The 26,497-nt window shown below is 57.9% G+C and overlaps 3 protein-coding genes and 1 long non-coding RNA gene across 5 annotated transcripts in view; 1 reads left to right on the top strand and 3 right to left on the bottom strand.

Moving 5' to 3' along the window:
- Positions 1-14,135, bottom strand: part of LRRC61 (leucine rich repeat containing 61) — a 27,407-nt gene extending 13,272 nt beyond the window's left edge. The window contains exon 1 of the mRNA XM_032803042.2: positions 14,093-14,135. The gene's annotated coding sequence lies outside the window, so the exon portion shown is untranslated. The remainder of the gene's footprint in view (positions 1-14,092) is intronic.
- ZBED6 (zinc finger BED-type containing 6) overlaps positions 1-19,410 on the bottom strand; it is a 27,504-nt gene extending 8,094 nt beyond the window's left edge. The window contains exon 1 of the mRNA XM_032803027.2: positions 18,006-19,410. The gene's annotated coding sequence lies outside the window, so the exon portion shown is untranslated. The remainder of the gene's footprint in view (positions 1-18,005) is intronic.
- Positions 4,863-6,072, top strand: LOC142046287 (uncharacterized). Its single transcript, XR_012655152.1, has 2 exons — positions 4,863-5,135; positions 5,746-6,072. It is a non-coding gene; the product is annotated as an uncharacterized LOC142046287 (long non-coding RNA).
- A 105-nt stretch (positions 19,411-19,515) lies between the features above and the next one.
- Positions 19,516-26,497, bottom strand: ZNF467 (zinc finger protein 467). 2 transcript variants are annotated; one of them, XM_032803037.1, is made up of 6 exons: positions 26,443-26,497; positions 25,138-25,442; positions 23,751-23,865; positions 23,263-23,376; positions 22,475-22,594; positions 19,516-22,101 (listed from the first exon to the last, which is right to left on the bottom strand). In XM_032803037.1, exons 3-6 carry the CDS (start codon positions 23,782-23,784, stop codon positions 20,528-20,530), a joined length of 1,842 nt encoding a protein of 613 aa, XP_032658928.1. In that variant the 5' UTR covers positions 23,785-23,865; positions 25,138-25,442; positions 26,443-26,497; the 3' UTR covers positions 19,516-20,527. The 2 variants fall into 2 exon arrangements, with proteins under 2 accessions (XP_032658928.1, XP_074918187.1); XM_075062086.1 differs by lacking the exon at positions 26,443-26,497 and having other exon boundaries at positions 25,138-25,524.

Genomic DNA, 26,497 nt, shown 5'->3' with positions numbered 1-26,497 from the left:
AAAAACAGAGAAGAGAGGGCAAGAGGCTAAAAAGACCATGCCTGAACCAGAAAGAGCAAAAGTATGAAATCAAAGTAGTTTCCGTTCTGTATGGTAATGAAGCGTGATGAGTAGGCATATCCGATAGCGATACGAAATACCTTCTATCCAACAGGAATCCTGTAGGGGTTAAACAGCAAACTACTGAGAGTAATTTTAAAATGGCAGGTACCAGATAACTGCAACCCAAGCAATGAAAACAATTGGGACCGAGCCATCTCTCAAACCACGATGTTAGATATTTGAACAAACTGTGGAAACCCAGGAAGTTCCGGAGGACTGGGAAAAATGCTAACGTTGCAAATTGTAAAACATTTAAAATAATGCCAAAAAGGATGAGCTGATGACTTTAGACCAGTTAGCCTGACAACAATCTAGGCAAAATCATGAACAAGGCTCCGAGATGCAAGTCGAAGCAAAGACTGACAATGGCAAGCCTGACTAAAACGCAATCAACGTGTTTTATCGGAACCAGGTCTGTCACCACACATTACATAACTTGTAGATAGATTACAGGGTTGGTTGATAAAGAACGAGACAAATGAGCGAGACGCGCGCGATGGCTGTGGGCTGAGTGCCGAGCAGGTGACATTGCTGTTAAAAAAAATTGAGCACTAGAGGGACAAAATCAATGTGCGCCATATTAGAGATGATTAAAGAATCTGGCGTGACCGTGAGAGGATCATGAAATGTAATGAGCAAAGCGAGAAGCATGCGCTCGGCTTGGGGGTGTGTCTGCGGCTGCGGTTTTGGGCCCAATGCGGGGGGGCGAGGACGGGTACCGGGGGTGTGCGGCAGGACGGGCTGTCGGGCAAAAAAAGATGAAAACCTTTGCTGTAACTATTTGCAATGACACCGGGACCAGTAACGATTTGCAGAGGAGTCAAGCAGAGTGGCAGAAGTCAGTATACAGACCAAATCTAAAGGACCAACTTGGTAAGGTAGCTCATGATCTAGTCAGGTACATCAGATCTCTTCTGGCTCTGAGCCCTTTGGTGCACTGTTGAGTAAGAAGAGTGAGAGCTGTATTGTAGTTGCAAGATGCTCAGTGGCACAACCCCCGTAAGCCACTCTAAGCTCCCTCAAGCATTATTATCTCACAGGAAAAGCTTCATAAGAGACGTCAGAAGCCCCACAATCAGCTACTCCATAGCGCATTGATTACCCCAGTGCTTAGAGAAGGCCTGTTCATAGAGCCTGTTGCTTCCTCCTCTGCTTATGGATGGAGAATCGAAGCTCCGGGTTGAGAGCCTGACTTACGCAAGTAATTGCCAATCAAAAGGTCATAAGTTCAATGAAAGTCAGGCTCACCAGAAAACTCAACGAGATGCTTTAAAATATGGAAGATTGCTGTAAAAAATATTAAATCGATTTGGGCAGGCCTTTTGATATATTTGGGCCTCTTGCTGTGTTGAGGTGGTGGCCCTAAGAGCACATGTTGAAAGGCTTTCGGTCACTAGCCAGGAGGGTTAGATGAACTTATCTTGTTCTTGTAAGAAAGATAAGCGAAAGTCATCAGAGATCCACATGGAGCGTCCGATGCTGGGCTTAAGGAAAACAGGCATGGTCACAGCTAAGAGCTAAAGGCTCTGTGGGAGTGGATGCAGGTGGGCTTGTGCCAATGAAGAACAGAAATAAATTAGAAACATGGCACTAAGCAACCTTAACTTCCCCTCGTCACAGACGGGCACAGGCTGGTTGGAGGTCTCCCGAGACAGACTGCAAAGGCTGACACACCAGGCAAGAAACCTCCTTTAGGATGTGCCCCCAGGGATTTAGTGCAGTTAGGCATAGCAGGGGGCATGAGCCGTGCCAGCCACCCTTTCGCCTTCTCTGAACCCCTCCCCATCCACTGGAAGGGGAGACAATATCGACAGTAGTCATCTGCACCATGCTGGACCAAGCATGTGTGGGCAGCCAGTCTCCCTCCATTCCCCACTCTGTGGGCAACTGGGGGTAATGGAGTGCCGAGGCCGGTTGGGAGTGTAGGTGGGGTGGTAGAGAGGCATGACTGTCGAGCAGGCGAAGGGTCCTAGATTCAGGGGCCTCCTTAGTCCAGGAAGAGAGGGGACGGTATGGCTGGGTTGAGAGCTGCCCTGGACCTGCGGGCGTGGGGGGAGATCCCCTCCTGAACTAGCCTCAACGTGGGCACTCTTGGGTGGTTATGGCCATTTGCTTGTTGGGAGCGGGGCATCGGCAACAGCCGTCCTGATTCACTTGCCAAGCTGCCCATGAGTAGCATGGCGGAGCAGGGCCCATCGAGCATGTTTACCCGAGACCTACTGAACCCCACAAAACTTGCCAGGTCGTGAGACCACAATCCCTCAGCGGGGTAGAGAGGTGCAGTTGGGGGTGCGTTCTTCACACTCCCGCGTCTAATGGGGTGGAGAGGGCATTGGGGGGGGTCCGCGCTCACCCTCAGCTGGAGTCAAAGAAGGTGCCAGTTTGGAGGCAGATCTGTGCCCCCCTCAGGCGTTGGAGCTGATAAAAACATTTGGGGGTCGGTCGCGCTGCTCCCTCAAGGTGGGTGTAGAGAGCAGTGTTTGTGGGGGGTCGGGTCTGTTCTTCCGCCTATAAGTGGTGGGTAAGAAAAGCAGTTGGGGGTCGCGTGCCCCTCAGGGTAGAGAGGCAGTTGGGGGCAGGTCTTGCCCCCAGTGCGGGTAGATGAAGCAGTTATGTGGGGTGGATTCGCGCTCCCGCCAGGAGGGCAGTGGGGGGGTCAGTCTGGTGCGCCCCTCAGGCGGAGCTGAGAAAGCATGGGGGGCGGTCCGCCTCACCCCAGAAGCAGTGGGGAGTCGGTCCGCGCCACCAACTCGGCAGGCCCCCACGATCCCGCCCCTCCGGAAAGGAGCTGGTCCAGCACCTCTGCAGTTCCTTCCGCCCCGCCCCCCAACCCCTAAAGGCGAGCGGGCGGCCATTTTGAGAGAGGCAATGGAAGCTTCGAGCCCCTTACAAACAATTGGAGATGGGCGGCCAATACTTTAGTACGGCGCGGCTGGGGGGCGGGGATCAGGAGGCCCTGCAGGGGGAACGGGGAGCGGGACCGGCGGATTGTGCTATGCCGGCTGCTGCAGGGTAAGGGAGGGGCTGCGCTGTTGCTGAGGGACCCCCACCCGCCCCCGCAGCCGCACCCCAGGCGGGCTGCGACAGAAAACAAAGCAGGGAGCGGGTAGGCGCTCTGGCGTCAGGGTGGGTTGAGCAGGAAGTGGGGCTGCAGGAGCGGGGGGGCCTCGGTGGGGGCTTCTGGGCTGCAAGAAAGCGGTGAGTGGGGTTTGATGGGGCTCAGGCTACAGGGAGCAGGCGGGTTTAGCAGGAGAAGGGGCTGCAGGGACGGGTGGGTGAGCAGATGGGTGGGCTACGTGGGGGGCTTCGGGCGAAGGAGTTGGATGTGGGGTTTGATGAGGCTCGGCTACCAGGGAGGCGGGTGGGTTGACAGGGAGTGGGGCCGCAGGAGTGGGTGGGGGCTGAGCAGGAGTGGGCCTGCCAAGGGAGCGGAGTGGGAGCTGAGCAGGGATGGGGTTTGGGGGGCTTCTAGCTGCAGGGTGGGGGGCTAGCAGGGGCGCAGGGGGTGTGGGGGCTGAGCAGGAAGCGGGCTGCAGGAGGGTGGGGTGAGCAGGGAGTGGGGCTGCAAAAGCGGGCGGGGGCTCGGTGAGGAGACTCTAGCGCAAGGAGCGAGTGAGCGAGCAGGGAAGGGGTGAGTGGGGGGCTCTGGGCGCAAGGACGAGTGGGCTGACAGGGAGTGGGGTTGGTGGGTCTGGCTGCAAAGGGGTAGGGGTGGCTGAGCAAGAGCTGCAGGAGGGAGTGGGCTAACAGGTAGCGGGCGCAAGGAGGGTGGCTCAGTGGGGCTCGGCGCAAGGGAGGCAGTTGGGGTTGAGCAAGGATGGGCGCAAGGAGTGGGGGGTGCTGAGCAGGGAGTGGGGATTGTGGGGGCCTCGGGCTGCAAGGGAGCAGGACTGAGCAGGAAGCGGAGTGGGGGCTGAACAGGGATGGGGTTTGTGGGGGGCCTGGCGCAGGGGGTGGGTGGGCTGAGCAGCGAGCTCCAGGAGGAGGTGGGGGCTGAGCAGGAAGCGGAGGGCTCAGGAAGTGTTGAGCCGCAGACCGACCCCCCCAAACTGTTTCTCAGCTCCCGCCTGAGGGGAGCACAGACTGACCCCTCCAAACTGCCTTCTGACCCCCAGCTGAGGGGAGCGCGGACCAACCCCCCCCAATGCCTCTCCACCCCCACTTGAGGGGAGTGGAGACCGACCCCCCCAAACTGCCTCTCTACCCCCGCCTGAGGGGATTGTGGTCTCACGCCTGGCAGTTGTGGGGTCAGGGTCTCGGGTAAATGCTCGATGGGCCCTGCTGCCATGTACTCATGGGGCTGGCAGTGATGCAGGACCAGGCTGTCTGCCCAGTGCCCGCCCCAAACAGCCAAATGGCCATAACCCCAGGTGCCCACGTGAGGCTGAGTCAGGAGGGGATCTCCCCCCCCCGCCCGCCAGTCAGGGGCAGCTCTCAAACCCAGCCTACCCCGTCCCCTCTCTCCTGGACTAGCGAGCCCCCTGAATCTAGGACCCCTTCGCCTGCTGACAGTCATGCCTCTACCACCCCACCCTACACACACACACCCCCGGCCTGGCCACCCTCCATCCCCAGTGCCCCACAGAGTGGGAGAATGGAGGGAGACTGGCTGCCCCCCAACACTGCTCTGGTCCAGAGGTGCAGATGACACTGGTGTATGTCTCCCCTTCCAGATGGCTGAGGGGAGGGTTCAGAGAAGGCCGAGGTGGCTGCACGGCTCTGGCCCCTGCTTGCCTAACTGGGCCTAACATACCCTGGGGGCCATCCTAAGGGGTTTCTGCCCTGTGTGTCAGCCCTGCAGTCTCAGTCCTCGGGGAGACCTCACCAGCCGTGCCCGCCAGTCTGTGCGAGGGGAAGTTAAGGTGCTTAGTGCCATGTTTTATTTATTTCTGTTCTTCACTTTGAGCACCAAGCCACCTGCTCCATCCCACAGAGCCTTTGCTCTGCTGTGACAATGCCTGTTTTCCTTAAAGCCCCAGCTCCTGGAGTCATGTGGATCTCTGATGATTTCAGCCTTCATTCTTAAAGAACAAGTAAGTTTCTACCCCTCCTGGCTGTGAAGAAAGCTTCAAAATGTGACTCTAAGGGCTCAACAAGCAAGAGGCAAATCAAAAGAATGCCAAATCGATTATTTTTTTACAGAATCTCCCATTTTTAAAGCCAATCTCGTGAGTTTTGGTGAGCCTGACTCATGATTTTTGACCATTTGAGATTGGCAATACTGCCGTAGTCAGAGCTCTCACCCGGGTTCGATTTCCCCCTCCACTGGAGGAGGAGAAAGGCTTTGAACAGGCTCTCCCAAGCATGCGGTAATCACTGAGCTATGGAGTAGCCTGATGTGGGGCTCTGACAGTCTCCTCTATGAAGCTTTTCCCCTGTGGATAAATAATGACTGAGGAGTTAGAGCTGGGGCTCGGGGGTGTGCCCTGAGCACTGGACTACATACAGAGTCACTCTCTCTCCAACCCAGTGACAGGGCTAGAGCGAGAGAATGAATGAATGACTAGTCCAATGAGCCTACCTTACCAAGTGCTCTAGATTGGTCTGTATAACTGACCTCTGCCCATCATGGCTGATCACTCTGCCAATGTCTGTGGTGTCATCTGCAAATGTTACCAGCAAAGGTTTTCTCTTTTCTTCCAGACGCTTGAGAAAGGTAGTGAATAGCATTGGGACAAAACAGACACCAGGAGAAACACCCCCAAAGGAGGATGATTCTCGTTTGCTATTACATTCATGATCTCTCAGGTAGCCAGTTTTTAATCCATTTAATATGGGCACATGAATTTTGTATAGTGCTATTTTTTTTAACAGAATGTCATGTGGGACTCAGACAAAAGCCATGCAGAGGTCATCGCTACATTATGTCATCAGTTATCTTTATCAACCAAACCTGTAATCTCATCACAAAGTGATGTAAAATGTGTGTGACAAGACCTGAGTTCCATAAAACCACGTTGATTGCCGTTAGTCAGGCTGCCATCCTGTCAGTCTTTGCTGACTGCATCCCAGAGCAGCCTTGTCATGATTTTGCCCAAGATTGTTGTCAGGCTAACTGGTCTAAAGTCACTCAGCTCATCCTTTTTGGCGTTATTTAAATGTTTACAATATTTGCACAACAGTAGCATTTTCCCCAGTCCTCCGGAACTTCCTGGGTATTCCACAGTTTGTTCAAAATCAACATCAGTGGTTGAGAGAGCTCGTCAACCAATTGTTTTCATATGCTTGGGTGCAAGTTATCCGGTCCTGCCAATTAAAAAATTAACTCCAGTAGTTGCTGTTTAACACCCTACAGGATTCCTGTTGGAATAGAAGGTATTTCCGTATCGCTATGAGATATGAATACATCATCACGCTTCATTCCAAATACAGAACAGAAATATTGATTCAATACTTCTGCCTTTCCTGGATCAGGATGGTCTATTTTAGCATCTTGACCTGGTATTAGACTTATACCACGGTTAGGATTTAATTTGTTCCTGGTATACTCTACTTAATGAATTCCTTCTTTTTGTCCTTAACTACACTGGCCAGAGATTTTTTTCACTGCTATGCTGGGTTTCCCTTATCAACTATCTACATTTTCCTAATGGTTCGTTTGTATTCATTGCCATCAAATTCCCCATTTTTCCATTTGTTATGTATTATATTTTTATTTTTAATTGCTAATTTCACTTCCCCTCTTAACGAGAATGTTATTCTTTTTTCAAAGAAGAAGCCTTCATACATGATTGCAGAATTGTGGGGAGCATTTAGCATCTAATGAAGCATTCCTAAAAAGCTCCCAATTATCACTCCGCTCTCTTCACACCCCACACCCCCATTCCTTGAAGCCTGTAGTGTCATTTGCCTCTTTGTAATACCTCTCTCCAGTAAAATACCCTGGAATTTCTTGGACGCAAATATATATTTTAAATTGTGAGTGTTGATCTGTCAGGTGGACTGGATGGTTTCCAGTGAAGCATCCTCCATTTCCACTGACGTGCAAGGCCAGACACCTCCCATACAAAGAATGCCATTTTACCATCCTTTCCCTTTGCTTTGTAAGGCTGGCATGGCAGAAATTCTGTCCTGAACAGGATGTGTCAGACACTTGGTTTTTTCTAACACTGTACCAAGGCCTCTTTGGGTTGCTGCTGATTTCCTTTAACACCTCCGGCAGGCTGCAGGGGATGTTGACAGGTCTGGTGCTACCATTAAGGCGAACTAGGCAGTTGCTTATGGCGCCAAGATTTGGGGGTGCCCAAAAGCGGTGCCCCCAATTTTTTTTTTACAGGGGTTCCTCCTGAAATGCGGTCGCTGCTCAACTTCTCCGGCCTCCCAGACTTGCAGTGCCAATCAGCTGTTCGGCGCCGCAAGCCTGGGAGGCCGGAGAATTACAGTGGGGGCAACGTGCTCGGGGAGGATGTGTACGGTCCGCCCATGGCGGTGAGTGGGCTTACCTGGAGGTCGGTGGCTGCGTTGCAGGCTGGTGTACTTCCCTTGCCATGTGCTCAAGGCCTGACCAATGTGCTGGCTGGAGTCTCTGGCTAGCAGAGTGAGACAATGCACAGCCCCCTCTTGAGGCCTTTCTCGTCGGGCGCAGTCCCGCGGGAACCTCACCCCTCAAGCAGGAGAGCCCGGGCTCTGGCAGAGTTGGACAGACAATGCTTACTGAGACCTCGGGTTCTGTTTGGTCCGGCAGTATCGCACGGCGGCTTATGTGCCTCAAGCGGCTCAGAGTCCAGCAACCAGTAGCCGAGAAACCCACCGGGGAGTAGACAGGAACTGCAGCCCTCAACGCAAGGGGTGGAGCAAGGGCGAGCCACCTCTAGCTCGTGCTGTCGGCCAGGCTGGGGCATGCTCGAGGGCATCCTCCCCTCCCGGGGAAAGGCTGCAGTGCCGACTCCCAGCCCCTGGGAATGAGAGGAGGGGCAGCTGCAGCTCCGCCGCCCCAGGGAGGAATTGTGGACGCTATGTGAGTGGCAGGGAGGGGCTGAGCCTGGCACGGTGGAGCAGTGAGGGCTCAAGCTGGACCTGCGTGGACTGGACTCCAGTCCGAAGCTCTGCGCGACTCCCTGGGGACAATTCACATGTGCTCGGCGTGCTGGGGCACGCTTGCCCGCACAGCTGATGTGGGGGCCCGCAGCCGTAAGGCATTGGGGCAGAGAGGTGCGAGTTCGAGGGAACAGCCCTTGGTGACGGGGGCACAGAGGCACTGGGGACACGTGACAGGAGCTCGCTGCATGTTCTCGGCCCGCCCTGCCAGATCACCCGACGGGGCTGTTGCGCTTACCTGCCCTCTCTCCTCAGAGGAATGCAATCCCTCCCAGCAGCGCTCTGTGTTCAATTGACATCCCGCACCCGGGAGGTGCTGGCTCACGCGTGCACTGCAGGATGTGAGACTTGCACGACATGTTGAAGGTGAGTCAGCGGTGGGCCAGAGCACCTCTCGCAGGGACAGGCTTGCTGGCGGAATGGGACACGGTCTGCAACGGCGAACGAGAAGTGCGGTGGGGCCAGGCATCAGTCTGGACATTCCCACCCCCAGTTCCACATCCTAGGGTGCGGCAATGGTTCGGCCATAGTACCGACAGCACACCGGGTCCAGTTACGATGCAGGACACGCACATGCCGCACACATGCCACACAGACATGCACACGCAATGCGCACAGCGAGCATTGGGCTCAGTGGTTCCACATCTGTGCAGACTGATGAGTTGCCAATCAGCGCTGGCCCAGCCATGCCCGGGTCGTGCTTGGGGTCTGAATCCGACCCCTCCCCGAGTCCGGAGTGTGACCTGGCACCTCTGCCCTGGAGGAGAGGAGGATTGGCGAGTGACAACGAGGAGATGCGACTGTTGTCAGAGAGAAGCGACGAAGATCCTATCCTGGCCGTTTGCTTTCCCAAAGGTGCTGCGCTCCTAGCCAGTAGCAACCCATATCCACAGCATGGCGTAGGACGGGCCCCAGAGGGTCGGTGGGGCTGGGCTGCTCAGGTTCGCTTTATGTGGGCTCTGGCTGGACACCCAGATTTGCTCCCCCCTTACAACGCCCCCGCAGAGCTGCTCTGTGCCCTGCTCCCTTGGAACGTGACTATCTTTGACACTCTCTCCCCCAGGGCTGATCCGCAGGCGCAGCCAACAGGCGGGCGCCAAGATGCACCAGAGTGCTGGAGGGAGGCGTGTCCAGCACCCCAAGGAACAAGGGCAGCAGCAATGCGGGCATGGGTCCGGTCCAGCTTGGACTCGGCTACCACAGGCAGTGGTCACCTAGATGAAGCTGACAGCACCCCCACAGGGCCCGAAGTGCGGACTGGTGGGCAGTGCACTGCAGGCCGCCTGGTGCAGAAGGATGCCTCTCCTGCCTACAGCAGCCGCACCTCAAGGCCACGCTTCGGCCAGCTTGTTCTGCCCAAGACGTGACCCACTCAGACTTGCTATGCCACGCGGCAGCCCACCTCCATCTCCCAGAACAACCCAAGTGCTGAGCAGCAGGGAACGGGATCCCCGGAGCCTCTAGGACGCAATTGCTAAACCGATGGCGTTCTCCCTCTTCCTCGCTGCCAGTCCAAACGTGCAGGCAACCTCACCATGGAAGGACCTATTCTATCGCTGCTGCAGCAGCAGACTGCGACCACCCTGCCGTCAGAAGAACTGCGCCTACTCGAGCACACAGGCGCGGCAGAGCGGTGGCCAATGATGCTGCGCTTTGTCCCACCCCCCACCTCGCCAGCATCACGGACGCCCGGCGTTCCTCCAATAAGCAGAGACAACTTCAGAGGGCTGTGTTCGTATTCAATCCAGGGGCTGCTCTGCCAGCGATGCGATTGCGCGGCCCAGGTATTCTCGGTCACAGGGCTGATTGGCACTTCTGCTCAAGCAAGAACAAGCCACACTGGCCTTCTCCCACTGCCCCGGATTGCTCATGGGGTCGTCTGCTCCAGCGCATCGTCTCCTGCGGGCAGGCAGCCCAGGAGTCTGTCACGCTCTCCCCACGGCTGGGTCCCTGGGTTCTGCCCACTCAGCGTGCGGGGAGCATTTAGTAGGGTTGTGGTGGCGACTTGGGATTTAGCTGAGTCGTAGGAGCCAGTGCAAGCGCCTGAAGCACGCCTCCCAGTTTTACAATCCAGCCGCATGAAGTAGGTCAGGTGGCTGGGGTGAAGGCCAGGCAGGCGGCGATTGGGACAGAGCTGAATGTACGGGTGCACCCCAGAACATCACCAGGGAGGGCACGGTGGACTTAAAGAACCCCAGTATTATCAGGCCCCCTCTTGTGGCCAGTGAGTGCCCGCGCCAGCCAGCCACGCTCGGAACGGAAGTCACTGAGGCCCTGCCGGTCAGCTGGGGTTGCCCCTGGCTACTACGCCCGGGCACAGAGAGCAGGGGTTCAGAGAGATGAGCACATTTTATTTTCCAGGCAATCTCTGTCACATATGCACGCAGGCGCGCTTCCACACTGGCAGGGCCATGGTGCGAAGGCAGCTCCCAGGCCCTGCCGCCCTTGATCCACATTGTCGGGCTGTGTCCCTCTCCACCCTGAGCGAAGAGGATTTGCACCACTCCTGCCGGTCTGCCCCACAGGAAGCAGTGAGCATCCCTTACCTCGCCAGTAGGTATTCTGCACGCAGCGCTAGGGCGGCCTGAGCCGCTGACCAGTCTAGTACATCCTCGAGGGTCGCGACGAGAGGGCCTGCCGCAATCAGGAGCGAATTCCTGGGGTCAGTGCGTCACATACAGATTCCCATGAGCTGTCTCTGAGCAATGTAGCCAGGACAACACCATCCAAAGCCCGGCTGAGTGCTGCCCGGTGGGGAAACTGCCAGGCCCACACATCTGGCAGAGCTGCACTTCAGCAGATGGGGTTACGAAAGATTAAGCGTCCCTCCGCTGGCACTACTCTCTGCAACGGGTCAGGCAAGCCAGTTCTTCCAGGCACTGGGATTGGGGAAGGAAGCGTGCGCCCTGGTGACAGACTGGTTCCACCAGGACTGGCTGTAGTGAGTGATGAATGCTGAACCTGTCCGCTGTGCAGGCTGCCAGGGCAAAGGTCATCACAAAGGGAAGACTGGGGCGATCCCCTCCCAAACATATGCTTGCCTGACTGGCCCATGGCTGTAGACTGAGAGGCAAGGGCGAGCATGGCAGGCAGGGCCACTGCCTGTTGGTAGGTGGGTCTGTCTTTGCTTAAAGTAGACTTGCCCGTACGTGGCCATGCTGGTGAATTCGTCTCCGAAGCATCTGAAATAAGCCCAGGGGTGAGGGATGGGAGCAGCCTGAGCCGGGGCATTGTGCAGCACTCTGAGCAGCCACGATGCAGGAGACGGTGAGGTGTTGTGCGAGAGATCTGGAAAAAGCACGGCTCACCGGATGCCGGCTTCAGGCTCACACACCCGGGCTGGGGCTCAGTGGCTGGACTATTGGCTCAGACCCAGGTGCGCGCGTGCTGGCGGGGTGGGCTGCCATCAGTCGGTCTGACAGTCCTCTTGGTTTGGGCCCCAAGTCCCTCTGGTGGGGGACATGAGCCCGATCAGTTGGGATGAGGGCAGGGCCTCCCAGCCTAAGTAGCTGTGGTCAGAGAGATAGAAAGGTCTCGGTTCCAGGCGGCGCGGGAGGGGGCTAGCAGGGGAGGGGGGGCGCCTTTGCAGGGGTTTTGGGGGAAAACTTTCAGGGGGGGGGGCATGGGGCCTCCATGGAGCTGGGCGGAGGCTCTCCAGTTCTGCCGTTGACAAGTGGTGCAGCAGTTGGCTCAGAACGAGGCTGTTCGGTCGCTGCGGCGCTCAGGGCCGTCGCCCTGGGAGATGTGTCGTCGCTCTTCGTCAGCTCCGGCCTTCTGCAGAAGTCGGTTTGAACTGCTTTTTAGCCTCCTCATGATGGAGCTGCGCGAGCCGGCCTCCCGTGCCAGTAGCTCCTCGACCCAGGGCAGGTTGGCTCGGTTGGATCCGGGTGCCGCACCCCCCGCTGAGCCTGGCTCCAGGAGCTGTCCAGGTCACTGCAGACTGGTAGAGCTGCTGCGCGCCCGAGAGCCTCTCGCCGTCAATTGGCCTGAGGCAGGGGAGAAGGTCCCCAGGGCGCTCGGTTAGGCCCCAGGTGTGCGAGCGGGAGTTGTTGCTGATGGTGGGCCGGGTTGTGAGGGGGGCATTCGCGAGGTCTCGCGCGGCCGCAGTCCCGCCGATGCAGCTGTCGCGGCTGGCCCAGCAGGTTGCGGCTAAGTTGAGGCTCTGCAGGCTCTCGAGGCGCTGAGCGCTCCAGGGCTTGCAGATGGCGGCCTTGGCGAGAGGTTGAGGAAGCCAGGGATGAGGGCAGCCGGGGGCCCGGTTGGGTATGGCGTGCGAGGGTCCAGCCTCAGGGTGGCGTCACTCGACCAGCGGCCCAGCTCGAGATGGCCCACCCCCCGCAGCTTGACGAGGATGGCTCCAGGGCAACTCGCACGTCTTGGCCTTCAGCGACTGGGCGGTGATCCTGCGTTCTCGCCTCATCCTTCTCGCCAGGGCTCAATCACGGCGGCCGCTTGCACTATGGCTCAGGTGGGGGCACCCGAGACAGTCACAGCACGTTACGGAAGAATCTCTGCAACCTGAGCGGGCAAGGTCCGAAAGTCTTTGCCTTCCAGCGCATGCCACGGGCTCCTAGGCACTGCCAGCTGCTTACGCAGCAATGACAGGGCCCCTCGAGAGGGAAAGGAGACAGGATCAGGCTGCCAGCAGATGCCTCCTTCCGCAAGCGCAGCCTCAGCCAGCGGGCGGACTCCTTTAGCTCCTTCCCCACCACACACGCTGGGGCCTCGGGTGCCTCTGATGGCCTGCTCGGCCCTGGATGCTCGAGTGCCATCTGTGGCAGGTGCGTGGGGAGATGGGAGGGGCACGATCTCCTGCAGGCTGGCTCTGCGCAGGATGCTGCGCCACAGTAGAGGTTTGCCCACCCTTGATGCAGTAGGACAAGGAGAGGTCCACTACAAGCAGCAGCTGTCGAGCTGGGTTGAAGGGGAATTCGGCCCCTCGCCCCTAACTGAGCCATTCGTCATGGGATCACCCCTGCCTGTCTAGCCTGAGCCTTGTCGTGTCTTCCTGCTGTACTAACCCCCCATTACCCCATGGGTCAGGGGTCTCCCTGGCTTCTTGTGTCCCTTCCAGCAGGCCATGGGCGAGCCTGGCTGTTTGATTGCAGGCATTGGGAGCAGGCACAGTGGGCCAGGATCAATGGTGTGGGCTGCAAGTGTGCAGAGGTGTTGTGTGTGGGGATTCATCCACAAAGCAAATGGGGTTGTGGAAATAGGGGTATTGTAACCACCAATTCTTGGCCTTCAAAGGGACTCCGGGCCGGCCGCTGCGCCTGACACTCAGTGGGCGGTGGAGCGCGGGCTTCGCCACAGCCGTGCACCTGCCGGCGCTGGCGGGCGTTGGGAATGCATGTGCTACATGTGGCAGAGCCAGAATGCCTTGCACACGTGCATCCCCCCAGTGTACACCGGCAATTGGAAGCAACACAGTACATGAACGTGTAGTGGTGTCACAGATGAATCTCACACAACTAGATGACTACAATGCAGACCATTGACACAACGAAGAAATGAACACAGTCCATGCACCACATATGGATGATAGGCGCCAAGATGCACAACGGAATGGAATGCACACATGCGGATAACCACACCAACACAACAGATGCCACCTGAGATGGCTGCGACACGGTACAACATGCACACCCAAGATGCACAACGGAATGGCTGCGCACCGGCTAACCACACGCACACCACAGATGCAACCGGATGGAACTGCCGGACAACGGAGACAACATCACACAGATGCACACCTGGATGGCTGCGCACACACGGATAACCACACATGCACACACACAGATGCACACCTGGATGGCTGCACACACACGGATAACCACACACGCACACACACAGATGCACACCTGGATGGCTGCGCACATGCACACACACAGATGAACACGGTAACACGCCCATTCCCCTCTCCACTGCCCAGGACCCGCCCGCGGACCCTCACCCAGCGCAGCCGCCTGCTCGCTCCCGGCCGATCCCTTCGCGGGGCGGAGCCGCGCAGCGTTGCCATGGCAACAGGGGCCGGTGCAGCAGCTCCGGGGGGGGGCATTTAAAGGGCCAGCGAGCGGCAGGTTCCGCACAGCGGCCCCGGGGGACCCCGCTGGGGCCGGGGGCTGGAAGAAGGACCCTGCAGCCCCTTAGCTCCGGAGCAGGGGGCTGTCAGTCCCCACCCCCACCCATACCCCCGCTCCCGGTGTTCAGTACAGTCAGGGCAGGCACTGCACATGCTGATACAGATACACACCGTGCGCGCGCAACCCCCCCCGTGCGCACACACTGCGCACTCACACAAACCCTGTGCGCGCACACCCCGTGCACACAGATACACACCGTGCGTGCACACACACACCCCGTGCACACAGATCTNAGGGTGGAGGGGGGGCAGGGAGCTGCCACAGGGCTGGGGTGGGGGGTGCAAGGTGGAAGTTTTGCCTAGGGTGCGAAACTTCCTTGCACTGGCCCTGGATGTTGAAGTGTCTTGGAGACATGATTGGAGCTCAGGCTCCTCACAGCACATTTCTGTGGGTTAGCCTCTCTTCCATTCACTATTACAACATGACCAGTGAAATGCTCACAGCAAAGATGGATACTTTAAAAGTTAATCCCTTTGGACGGCATCGGGTGTCTAACCACAGTTTCTCACTCGGAATACAGGCCTCAGCCCTTTACAGCTCAGGGACTGGGGGGTTTCCTTCCTAAACAAGTGAGTAAATCTGGAGTCAGCTCAGTGCATCGCACAATGGGAAAAGCTTAGCTATGGAATGGGCAGGCGGGTGAGCCAGGTTTTGGAAGCTGTGAGAGGAGCTGCCTGTCTGCGGGAGGAACCGGCATCCTGTCTGAGATGTGACACTCAGTACGGGAGAGTGAAAGGGAGTTCAAGTGCCCAGGAAAGCCCGTGAGCTCCAGCTGGACTTGTGTGGTTTGCACGCCCCAAAGTGCCTCACTGTGCAAAGTCCATATGCACTGAACCGCAACCATCTGATACAGGGGCTGGCGCTAGCCAGGTTAGAGACCTCTGTGTCTGGAGCTGAGAGCGCAGGGTTCTTGTCTGGTCACACCCCCCCACGGGGGTCTAGGCTAGATTGGAGCTGAAGCATGGGGCTTTATGACAGTAAAAAAAGCGGAGTGTGGGCCCATGACATGGGTCAGGCCTCATCCCATCTTGGTACCATCCCACCCTGGGGCTGGAGCATTGTGCCCTCATCACAACACCAGCCCCCTGAGGCTCAGAGGGAAATGAAGCTGCTCCGAGCAGCCTGCAGCTCACAGGGAGAAAAGATTTGCCCAACTGGATCTAAGTTTCTGAAGTCTTAATAAAAGTTGGCTCTGGTCGGAATAAAACCATCTAACATCCATCACCGGCCATTGGGCATATTTACCACTAATAGTCAAAGATCAATTAATTGCCAAAATGAGGCTATCGTCCCATCATACCACCCCCTCCATACACTTATCAAGCTTAGTCTGGAAGTCAGATATGTCTTTTGTCCCCACTGCTGGGGGTGTTGCCTGAAGCAACCTCAACACACACCCCTGTACCCCTCCTCCCCCACGTTCTTTCCGCTTCCCGGAGCGGTGTGGGGCAGGGCAGGGAGCCTGGCAAGGAGCCTGCCCTGCCCCCGGTGCGCGCCGGGCCAGAGCCGCGCTAGGTAAAAGCTGGGGGAAGGTGGGGAGACCGCGAGGACCTTGCAGGCCGCAGAAAATGACCTCGCAGGCCACATGCGACCCGTGGGCCGCGTGTGTGAGAACCCTGGTCTAATTTCAAGTCTAAACTTCATGATGGCCAGTTTGTATCCATTTGTTCTTGTGTCCACATTGGTACTAAGCTTAAATAATTCGTCTCCCTCCCTGACATTTATCCCTCTGATATATTTATAAAGAGCAATCATATCTCCCCTCAGCCTTCTTTTGATTAGGCTGAACAAGCCAAGCTCTTTGAGTCTCCTTTCATAAGACAGGTTTTCCATTCCTCAGATCATCCTAGTAGCCCTTCTCTGTACCTGTTCCAGTTTGAATTCATCCTTCTTAAACATGGGAGACCAGAACTGCACACAGTATTCCAAATGAGGGCTCATCAGTCCCTTGTATAATGGTACTAACACCTCCTTATCTTTGCTGGAAATACCTTGCCTGATGCATCCGAAAACTGCATTAGCTTTTTTAACGGCCATATCACATTGGCGGCTCATAGTCATCCTGTGATCAACCAATACTCCAAGGTCCTTCTCCTCCTCTGTTACTTCCTACTGATGTGTCCCCAGCTTATAACAAAAATTCTTGTTATTAATCTCTAAATGCATGACCTTGGACTTTTCACTACTAAATTTCATCCTATTACTATTACTCCAGTTTACAAGGTCATCCAGATTTCAACTTACATTGGCTTTTGGCCTTTCTCACTTTATCCCTACATGTTCTGACCTCACTAAGGTATTTCCTTGCTAATCCCTCCACATCTTCCACTCACTTGTAGGCTTTTGCTGTTTCTTAATCACCTCTCTGAGATGCTTGCTCTCCAGTTGGTCTACAAATTCTGCCTATGGTTTTTTCCCCTTGTCTTGGGATCAGGGCTTCTGAAGTTTCTGCAGGCCTCCTCTCCCTTTAGATCTACAAATTCTTCAGTCAATCCACTCCCTAACTAATTTCCTTAGTTCTTTAAAGTTTGGCCTTTTGAAATAAAAAACCCTAGTCCAGATCTATTTTTGTTTATCCTTCCATGTAGTTGAACTGAATTAGCTCATGATCACTCGAACCAAGGTTGTCCTTACAACCATTTCTTCTATGAGGTCCTCACTACTCACCAAAACCAAATCTAAAGTGCATCCCCTCTTGTTGTCTTCAACTACTTGGGTGAAGAAATCCATCAGCTATTGCATCCAGGAAAATCTGAGCCCTATCATTATTACTAGCACTTGTCTCCAGTTATATCTGGGAAGTTAAAGTGTCCAAGATCAACAATTCCCATTAGTGTTTACTTCATAAAACATTAAAGAGGTCTCTATATCCATCTCCAAATCAGATCCTGGCGGGGTCTGTAGACACCCCCAAACCCATTCTAGCATACGGGAGTTCTGTAGTAGCTTTCTTTCCCAGTGTGATTTTTGCCCAGACAGACTGATGCTCTTATCCATTCCATCATCTATTTCTTTACAGTTAACCTCATCATAGCTATACAGTTGCTACTTCCACCGCCTTTGCCTTTGTTTCTGTCTTCCCTAAAGAGCACAGCACATAGCCTTCAATACCTGTACTCCAGTCATGACTACTATTCCACCATGTTTCTGTTATCCCTATAATATCTGGTTTCACTTCCTGCACCAATAGCTCTAGTTCCTCCATTTTGTTACTTGGGCTCCTCGCATTAGTGTACAGACATCTTAATTTTTGCTGTTTGGCTCAGCTGTCTGGTTCCCAGCTGTGCCCCCAGGGCTGCCTTTGCCCACCTCATGCCATTAGCCCTCTCCACCTGAATGCCATCAGCTTTGCACTCCCTGCTGAGGTGTTTGCACTGGCTGCTGCCCCTGCAGGCTTCAGGGAGTTACCAGGCTGGCAAGCCGCAGGTCTTTGTCCCCAGCTTCCCCCTCAAGTGTCTTGCTGGGGGCTTGGCCAGCTCTGTGGGCAGAGCAGCTCCTGCCTCACAGCCCAGGTTCAGCAAGGTCCCCTCCTCTGTCAAAAATGCAGCCAGATAGTTGTCCTCCCCTACCTCCAGGACTCTGATTGTGGGGCCTGCCCCATTCTCTCCTATGGAGCTCAGCCGCCTTCCCCCTCAGCCTGTGGATGCAGGGCACCAGCCCTGTGTCCACCCCACACAAGGGTTGAAGGGGTAAATTAGGCCAATTAACCTGTAGACCACTTACTGATGAAGCCCAGCCGAGGGGGAAGCTGGCTGCGTTTATAAAGCCAGGAAGCTGGCAGCAGAAGGGGGCTGCAGGCTGCATTCACTCCCAGGGAGAGGCACCAACAGTTACTCCCTCTGATGTTAGAGGTGGTTCACCCAGAGAAGAGAGGGACCAGAAGCTGTAGAAAGGAGAACAAGGGCTGAGGGACACCAGACCAGTTCCTAGGTACAGGGTCCCTGGACTGGAAGCTGGAGTAGTGAATGGCCCTGATTTCCCTACCGGTTGCTAGGGAAGTGGCACCATCAGGACAGTGCCAGAGGACTGCCTGGGAATGGTTGTGTGGAAGGGCTTTGGGTAACCCTCAGAAGGGGAACCACGTAGTGACCTGGCCAGAGGGCCGAGTCCAGAATAGGTGGCTGCAGTTCCTGGAGCGAGAGGGGCTGCAGGGTGAGACAGGAAGGGTGAAGACACTGCCAGTGGAGGGCACAGTGCCTGGCACAGCTAATCCCCAGGATGGCCAGGAGGAGGCACCACCAGCGAATGCACCCTGGCAATAGACAAGCTCCCCTGCTGTCCACCAGGCCTGGCACCAAGTCCCCCTCAGCCAGGAGCTAGGGGTGACAACCCAAATCCATGAGCGTGATGAGCAATTTCTGCTGCATGCCCCAGACAGGGATCAGGGCCTCACTGGACAGTCCCTGCCTCAGTGAGCTCATGTGCCATCTCCACACCTGCTACTACTCCCCAGCCCCGCTCTGTCTCTGCATCGCCTGTTAAAACAGCTGGCACCCAGGACAGGGATGTCAGTATCACAGATTCAGGGAGCCGGGGGGCCAACCTGCTGCCCACAGCAGGTCTATCTCTGCCCTGCCAGGAGATCCTGGGTCAGGGATGGGGAAGAGGGAGCAGCCTGCACAGCTCAGAGAGGCTCTGCTCCACCCTCCCTCTGAACCCAGTCATTTCAAGCTGGGGAGGGAGGGAGGAACAGACCCCTGCTGAGCTGCCCCCTCCTAGGTGGAGGAGAGGGCCTCCACGGCTGCAGGAGGAGCAAAGGTGGAGAATTGCTGGGGCTGCAGAGCCAGAGCCGACGATTTCTGCGGAGTTGAGGGGGCAGGAGAGGTGCAGAATCAGTTGATGCCGGGACAGAGTGGTGCAGAATGAATGGAAGTAGAACAGGGGGACAAGGGCAGGCGGGGACAAAATTAACTCCTTGGCAATTGTGCTTTGCGGGGAGAAGCTGGCAGCCCTCCCACCATGGCTGTGATTGGTGTAATTTCACCCAAACAGGACATTAACTTGTTTTTGTTTGTTCCAAAGATATTGGCAGGTATGGCGGGAACTTGTGAGCAGGCCCCTCACGGTCCCAGCTTCCCCACTCTGTGACTGTCTCGCCGTGGACCCAAGCAGGTCTCACCAATTGTTCTCAGTGCCTAGCCTCTGCTTCCCACCCTGGAGGGTCCTCAGAGACCCCCCAAGACAGGTGTGAAGAAGGAAACGCCCAGCTCGCAGCACTAGCCAGGCAACAGGCTTAAGTTTCGTCTTTAATTACAGAGGGACGTTAACATTCAAATGCCCCTTTGCTTGGGGGTTCCCTGCTGTGCCCCCTCTCAGGTAGAGAACAGAGACTCCCCCTTCTCGCTCACCCTCAGTTCTTGCTGGACCACTGCCGGGTGCCCTGGCCAGCGACTAGGGAACTGAGCAGGCTGAGAAGCCAGCTTCCAACCCATCTCCAGCACCGTTCGATAAGACTGTTTATGGCACCATTTGGCTCAGGGAATGGTATTATGCCCCCTTCTAGCTTAGGCATGATTCAGCGATGAGTCCTAACGCCGCCTCCTGCCTGGTCAGCTCCCCAGGCAGTGTTAAGGGCTTATCTCGCAGGTGCTGTTTTTATCACTTGCAGCAGGTGGATGATGGACAGGCCGAGGCTGAGGGCAGCTGCGCCCAGCGGTGTCCCTGCCTGTGCCCATAAGGGCTGGGCTGTGTGAACTGCACGCTGGGCTCTCAAGGCACGTCTGGATCAGAAGTGGGTCTTGCTGCAGGACACTCAGGCAGCTTCTTTCCTGTGGCTTCCCAGTTCTCTCTCTCCCGTCCCGTCCGTACACCGGAGAGCTGGGATTGAGGGTGAGCGGCAGAGCTGTGGGTGGGGAGCCCCAGGAGGGCATGGCAGGTTGGGCTGAGCTGCAGGGCCAGGCTGAAGTGAGGCTCTAGAGGAGGACTGCGATGGCTGGCTGTCAGGAACGAGGGGCACCAGCAGAGCTGGTGGGGAAGGGAGCCCCAGGCTGGATGAGTAGGGGGCTGCAGGTCGGGTGTGAAGTGCATGAGCAGAACCAGGGGGACACGGAAGGACTGGGATACGGGGGCAGGGTGGGGTGAGAGCGGAGTGCTGCAGAGCAGTGTACAGGGCTGGGACAGCACGGCGGGGACGGGGTTACAGGTTGGCACTAAGGGCACAGCACCTGCCCGCACTTTGTCCAGCTCACAGCAGAGCAACTGGTCCCTCGGAGTGGTGAGCCCTGCGAGTTACTAGTCCCCCACCGCTAGAGGCAGGCTGCCTGCTGGCTCAGGGGGTCATGCACAGCCCAGGCACTGCCCCTGTCGCTCTGCAGCGGGGCAGCGTGGGTACGCTCATGCCTCAGGAGATGCGTCTTCCTGCTGAAGCTCTTGCCACACTGGGTGCAGATGTAGGGCCGGTGCCCCGTGTGCACGGCCTGGTGCCGGACCAGGTTGGTCTTGGAGCTGAAGCGCTTGCTGCACTGGCTGCAGCCGTGGGGGCGGGTGCCGGTGTGCACGGCCTGGTGCCTCACCAGGTGGGACTTGCGGCTGAAGCCGCGGCCGCACTGCTCGCAGATGTAGGGCCGCTTGCCTGAGTGGGCCTTGGTGTGGGCGATGAGGTTGGGCCGGGAGCTGAAGCTGCGGTTGCACTGGGGGCAGGCGAAGGGGCGCTCGCCGGTGTGGACACGGCGGTGCCGCACCAGGTGCTGGTTGTGGGTGAAGCTGCGGCCACAGTCGGCGCAGGCGAAGGGGCGCTCCCCGGTGTGCGTGCGCTGGTGCGTGGTCAGGTTGGGCTTGTGACTGAAGCTCTTCTCGCAGTAGGCGCAGGCGTAGGGCTTGAGGCCCATATGGCTGCGCAGGTGGGCGGTCAGGTGGCGCTTGTCGCTGAAGCCGCGACCGCACTCGGCGCAGGAGAAGGGCCGCCCCTCCAGGTGCAGCCGCTGGTGCGATGTCAGGTTCTTCTTCCAGCTAAAACTTTTGCCGCACTCGGGGCAGGTGAAGGGTTTCTGCTCCGGCAAGGACCCGGGGGGTGGCGCTGCCACTCCTGGCAGCCTGCAGGGGGCACTTGTCTCCAGCTGGGCCAGCGCCCCTGGCTCCGGCTCCGGCTCCGTGTGCACGCGCTGGTGCCGCACCAGATGCTGCTTGTGGGTGAAGCTGCGGGCGCACTGGGCGCACTGGTAGGGGCGCTCCCCGGTGTGGATGCGCTGGTGCCGGATCAGGTGTGTCTTCTTGCGGAAGCTTCGGCCGCACTCAGCACAGGGGAAGGGCCGCTCTCCAGTGTGCGTCTTCTGGTGCGATCCCAGGTGGATCTTCTGGCTGAAGCAGCGGCCGCACTGGGCGCACTGATAGGGGCGCTCGCCTGTGTGGATGCGCTGGTGCCGAGTCAGGTGGGCCTTTTTGCTGAAGCCCTTGCCGCACTGGGCACAGGGGAAGGGCCGCTCCCCGGAGTGAGTGCGCTGGTGGGCCACCAGGTTGGGCTTCTGGCTGAAGCTGCGGCCGCACTCCCCACAGGCGTAGGGGCTCTCCCCAGTGTGCACCCGCTGGTGGAGCCGCAGCGTCAGCTTGTCCTTGAACCGCCGCTCGCACTCAGTGCAGCCATATGGCTTCTCGGTCAGGAGCTGCCACTGCTGCAGGGCCAAGCCCGGGAGGTCGCTGTAGCTGCCGTAATCCTCCAAGCTCGGCCTCTCCAGCTTGCACGCGCCCAGGAAGCCGTGGCCCCCGTCGGGGTGCAGCAAACTGCTGCCCTGCAGCTGCCCCGACAGCAGAACCTCCGCGCTGAGACTCGCGGGCCATTCCTCATAGTCCTCCTCCACCTTCACTGTCCGGATGAGCCAGTCGTCTGCCCGGGTGGAGGGGAGAGAGAGATGGGGAATCAGACAGCCCAGCATGTTGGGTAACTCACCAACCCCCAGCCATCGGCCAGCCACGTCCCTGGCTTTTTCAGGGACAGAACTACGCCCAGCAATTCCAGTACCGCCCCCTGCTGAGCTACTGGAGCAGCTCCCGCGGCCCAGCGAGCCCTGGGAACCGGGGCCAGGGATGTGAATGAGCCCTGAGCGGTCTCCTCGCTGGCCAAGGGCTGAGGGGGCTGTGGAGACTGAGCACCTCTCACCGCAGGGCTGGGGCACATTGGCAGCGGACGGTGCCAGGGCGTTTGCTTGGCTGCTCAGGCTGCCCCTGCTTGGCAGATGGGGGGGGAGGTGTTTCCTCACCTGAACAGCTGCTCTCAGGGCCTTTTCGTCCTTCCAGACCCATCTGCTGCTCGCCACCATGCTGCTGCTGCTGCTCTCGCTCACCTTGCGGGACGATCTCGGGCTTGGGAACTACGGATCCTGTCGGGGATGGGGGGGGAGAATCAAGCCCAGATTCCCCCACGCTTCAGGAAGTGTCACAAGCAGCCCAGGAGGGGCTGGCTGCACCTCCCTTGGGTTTTATAAAGTCGCCCATCACCCGTGGCGTCATGGCGCCTGAAGAGCAGCAAATCCTGGCTCTGGTGGACGGAGAGGAGAGGAGAGTTCCAACGCCCCTCCCTGCCAATGCCAGCAGAGGCTCCCTCCTGCATATAGCACGGGCAGCAGCACTCAGAGAGAGGCAGCTCCATAAGCAACTGTGACCCAAACCAGTAAACGTTTTGTTGGGCCCCAGCAATAGCTCAAAGTGCCTGCAGCCAGGGACAGGCAGCCAGCACCAGTGCCACAAGCTCACAGCTCCATGCGGGGGCTGCTGCAGTCCCCAGCGCAGCCCCCTGGAGACACCCACCAGGCGCAAGAAGGGCTCCTGCTTCCCACAGGAAAGGATGCAAACCTCGGGCCGAGCACCAGTGATGGCAAGTCGCTGCGGCTGGGGTTCAGCAGGACCTCCAGGCTGGCAGAGCAACAACCGTACCCGGATCCTCCTACCCTGACACAGCACAAGCACTGGTTAGTCCACATCCTTACTCTGCTTCCAGGACCTGGAGCATCTGGCTTGGGAAAGAGCCCTGCCCCTGCCCCTCACTGACCTGGGCTGGCGCTGCCAGGGGCCTCCCTCTTCTCTGCCTCCCCAGGAGCCTTGGCACAAGGCTCTTCAGCTTGCTCGATCCGTGGGACAATCTCAGGTTTGGCGACGGGGGACCCTGCATGAGACACAACAGAGGCTGCTGGCCACATGCAGGGCAGGCCGGGCCACCCGCCGGCTCTCGGGCACAGCAAACCCAGTCGCCCAAAGCTGACGGAGGGTACGTTTAGGAGAGGAGTCCAAATAGGACCGTAGTCCCAGTGGAGATAACACTCCTGCATAGTGCCACTGGGCTGGGGTCGCAATGGCTTCTGCCTGAGCCACGCACCACAGGGCCTGCCTGTTTGCAGCCAGTACAGAGCCCCCGACACTGTCAGTGCTCCATCCACCAGCCCCCCCAGGGAATTTAGGGGGAGGTGACCCTCGCTGGCTCTCCCTGGAGCACTCCCTGTGCAATGCAGGGCACACACTGCTGGCAGGGGCTGTTTTTACCCAGAGCAATCATGGCATCATAGTTCTCCCTCATTCTGGTCTCGTGCTGCTCCCCGTGTGCTCTGCCCCTGCTTCAGACGGGGAGGGCGGTTCCGTCCTCACACCTCGCTGGGACCTGCAACAACAAGAGACGCCTGCCCATCAGAACACGCGGCTGAGTGAGCAGCATGCTCAGTGGGGATACCTCAGAGAACGCACCCCAGCGCATCCCAGGGGCTTTGGAAACATCCCCGTGGGCTAATCCACTTAAGCTCTGGGGCAGTATCACAGTCAGGGCTCGGTGCGCTCTGCGAGAAGCTGGGCCTACATTCTGCAGCCTCTGGTGGAAAGTCTGCAGCAGCTTCAAATACATTCGGAAACGGAGCTTTCTGTGGACTCAGGGATGAAGCTGAGTAACGCAGCACAGCTCCACACTCTGTATTTGGATGTTGAATCTACTTTGCTTCATGCTGTCCCTACACACACAGTTTTCAACGTGCTACTGAATCCTGAATGAAATTACAGAAAGGCTTTGCAGACGTCTTCCGGGGGGGAAGCTGAAAGTCTCGGTCGCTGCATGACAGGCAACTGGCAGCTGGGAATGGGTGGAAGATTAATTGACAGTGTGGAGTCAACACATTGGCTGGATGCTTCTGCCCAACTAGCTAGCACTGTTGGGTTATTACTTGCCATCCGTAGGGTTCAGAGTTAACATCCCATTGAGATGAGTGGGGAAATCCGCACCCGTCCAGGCTAGGTGTCCCTCAACTCAGGCAGACATCACTGCACGGCTTACACTTGGCTCAAGCTTTCACCATTTCATTTATTGCTATGAGAGGAAGAATCATTTTTAAAGTAGGGCTGACCTGCTGGAGCCCAGATCCGCTCACAGGGCGGATGGTACTATTGGGACCCGTGTACTGCCTTAGATTTTCGCCTTCAGGCTTGGTCCCTGGCCGCCAGGGACACCTTTATCATTAGGATGTGGGATCTGCTTGCAGCCCCCTGCTCCCATCTTCTGGGAAATGAAAACTCTCGCTGGCATTAAACAAGGGACCGTCCCCCAGTATTGTGTGCGGAGGCATCACGGTGAGAGCAGACAAAACCCGCCTGCTGGGACACAGTGATTCAGCTGGCTCAAGTGATCCATGCTCTGCTCCCTGTGTGCCCCATGCCCCTTCCAGTACGTCTACACTGCAGTAAACCAGTGGCACCGAGGCTCAGGCTGCAGGGCTATCACACCGCAGTGCAGCTGTTCTGGTTCAGGCTGGAGCCCAGGCACTGGGACCCTCCCACATTGCGGGAAGTCAGAGCCCAGGCTCCAGCCCGAGCCAGGATGTCTACACAGCCTCGCAGCCCGAGTCCGGGCCAGCCATGCCGCAGGCCTTTCACCACGGTGCCCACGTACCCTTAGCGACTCCTTTTTACTCCTGAGCTGGGTCGGCTCCGCAGGCCAAGAGAGGGGGCTGCATCTTATTCTGGCTCGTGCTCCATTGGCAGCGATGGTGGGCGAGGAAGAACAGCCGAGCGGGGCTGTCAGATCCCAGGCGGGGTTTGCGGGGCTGGCAGCTCAGGCTCTGAGCACACGCTGTCTCCTTAGTGTGCTAGCACAGGGCTGCGGAGGGCGGGCGGGCAGGCTGCTGAGGACAGCTTGGGGGGCTGCGTAGAAATGGACGTGTCCTGTCGGCGTGAGGTGGCTCTGACTCGATGGCTCTGTAGAGAAGACAAGGCTGGTGAGATGGCAGGCCGCGGCGTTCTCACGGAGGCCTGGCATGGGCGCAACACCTTAGCTAGCAGGTGCTGGCTTCCCCAACAGCCACAGCTTTCTCTCTCCCACAGGCCTCAGTTAACCCCTTCCTAGCCGTGTTGGCTGGCTGTGATGTCCCCTTAGCTCACAGGGCTTCATGCCCCACTCCAGACCAGGTCTGTGCCTAAGGACCAGCACCATTGCCTGGGCTCCCGCTGGCGTCTCCCTCCAGCAAGGAATCGCACCCCAGGACTCAGCCCTACTGAGACTGTCCCAGCAACTGCGGTATGTCCCATGGGTGCTGTCTCTCTTCCCCCTGCCTAGTTTCTCCCCCACCTTCCCCCAGCTGCTCAGCCCTTCCCTCTCTGTGGGCTGGCTCTATCCCCTCCTCTTCCTGCCCAGCCTGGCCTTCCTCCCCTCCCCCCAGATCCCCTCCCCCTCTGCTCCCCTCCCTCTTCCCCCCTCTCCTGCTCCACCTCAGCCCCTCCCCCCACTCTGCACAACCCTTCGTCCCCTCCCCTTCCTGTACAGCTTCCCTTCCCCTTCTGTGGAGTCTTCCCCTTCCCTCCCCTCCTCTCAATTCTTGCTTCATCCCGCCCTCCTCTTCCTGCATCGCCTCTCCCCCTCCCCCAGCTCTGCCTAGATTCTCCCCTCCCTCCCGCATCCTGTCTCCCTTCTCCCCCTCCCCTCCTCTATAATCTCCCGCCCCCGACTGGATGGTCCCCCCCGCGTCTCTTCCTTTCCCCCATATTCCCCCCTCCCGCCCCATTGTTAAGCCCTTCCCCCACTCCCCGCGGGCAGAGCACAGGACGCAGCGGGGGACCCAGGAGTCCCACCCCCTGCGCTGCTGCATCAAAGAGGGGGCAGGAAATGTCCCCCCAGCACATCCAAGCGGCCCTGAGCTCTCCGCGCCCATCACCGCGGCGTCGGGCGCCCCGTGCTCCAGCTGCCCCACTCGTGTCCTACCTGCGCGGCAGCCCCACGCCCACGCGTGGCCCGGCTCCGCCGCAACGGGACCGCG

Source organism: Chelonoidis abingdonii, chromosome 2 (genome assembly GCF_003597395.2).
Source record: "Chelonoidis abingdonii isolate Lonesome George chromosome 2, CheloAbing_2.0, whole genome shotgun sequence".
Taxonomy (NCBI): domain Eukaryota; kingdom Metazoa; phylum Chordata; order Testudines; family Testudinidae; genus Chelonoidis; species Chelonoidis abingdonii.
Note: the sequence above shows the minus strand (reverse complement) of the source record. Positions and strands in the feature narration are given on the sequence as shown.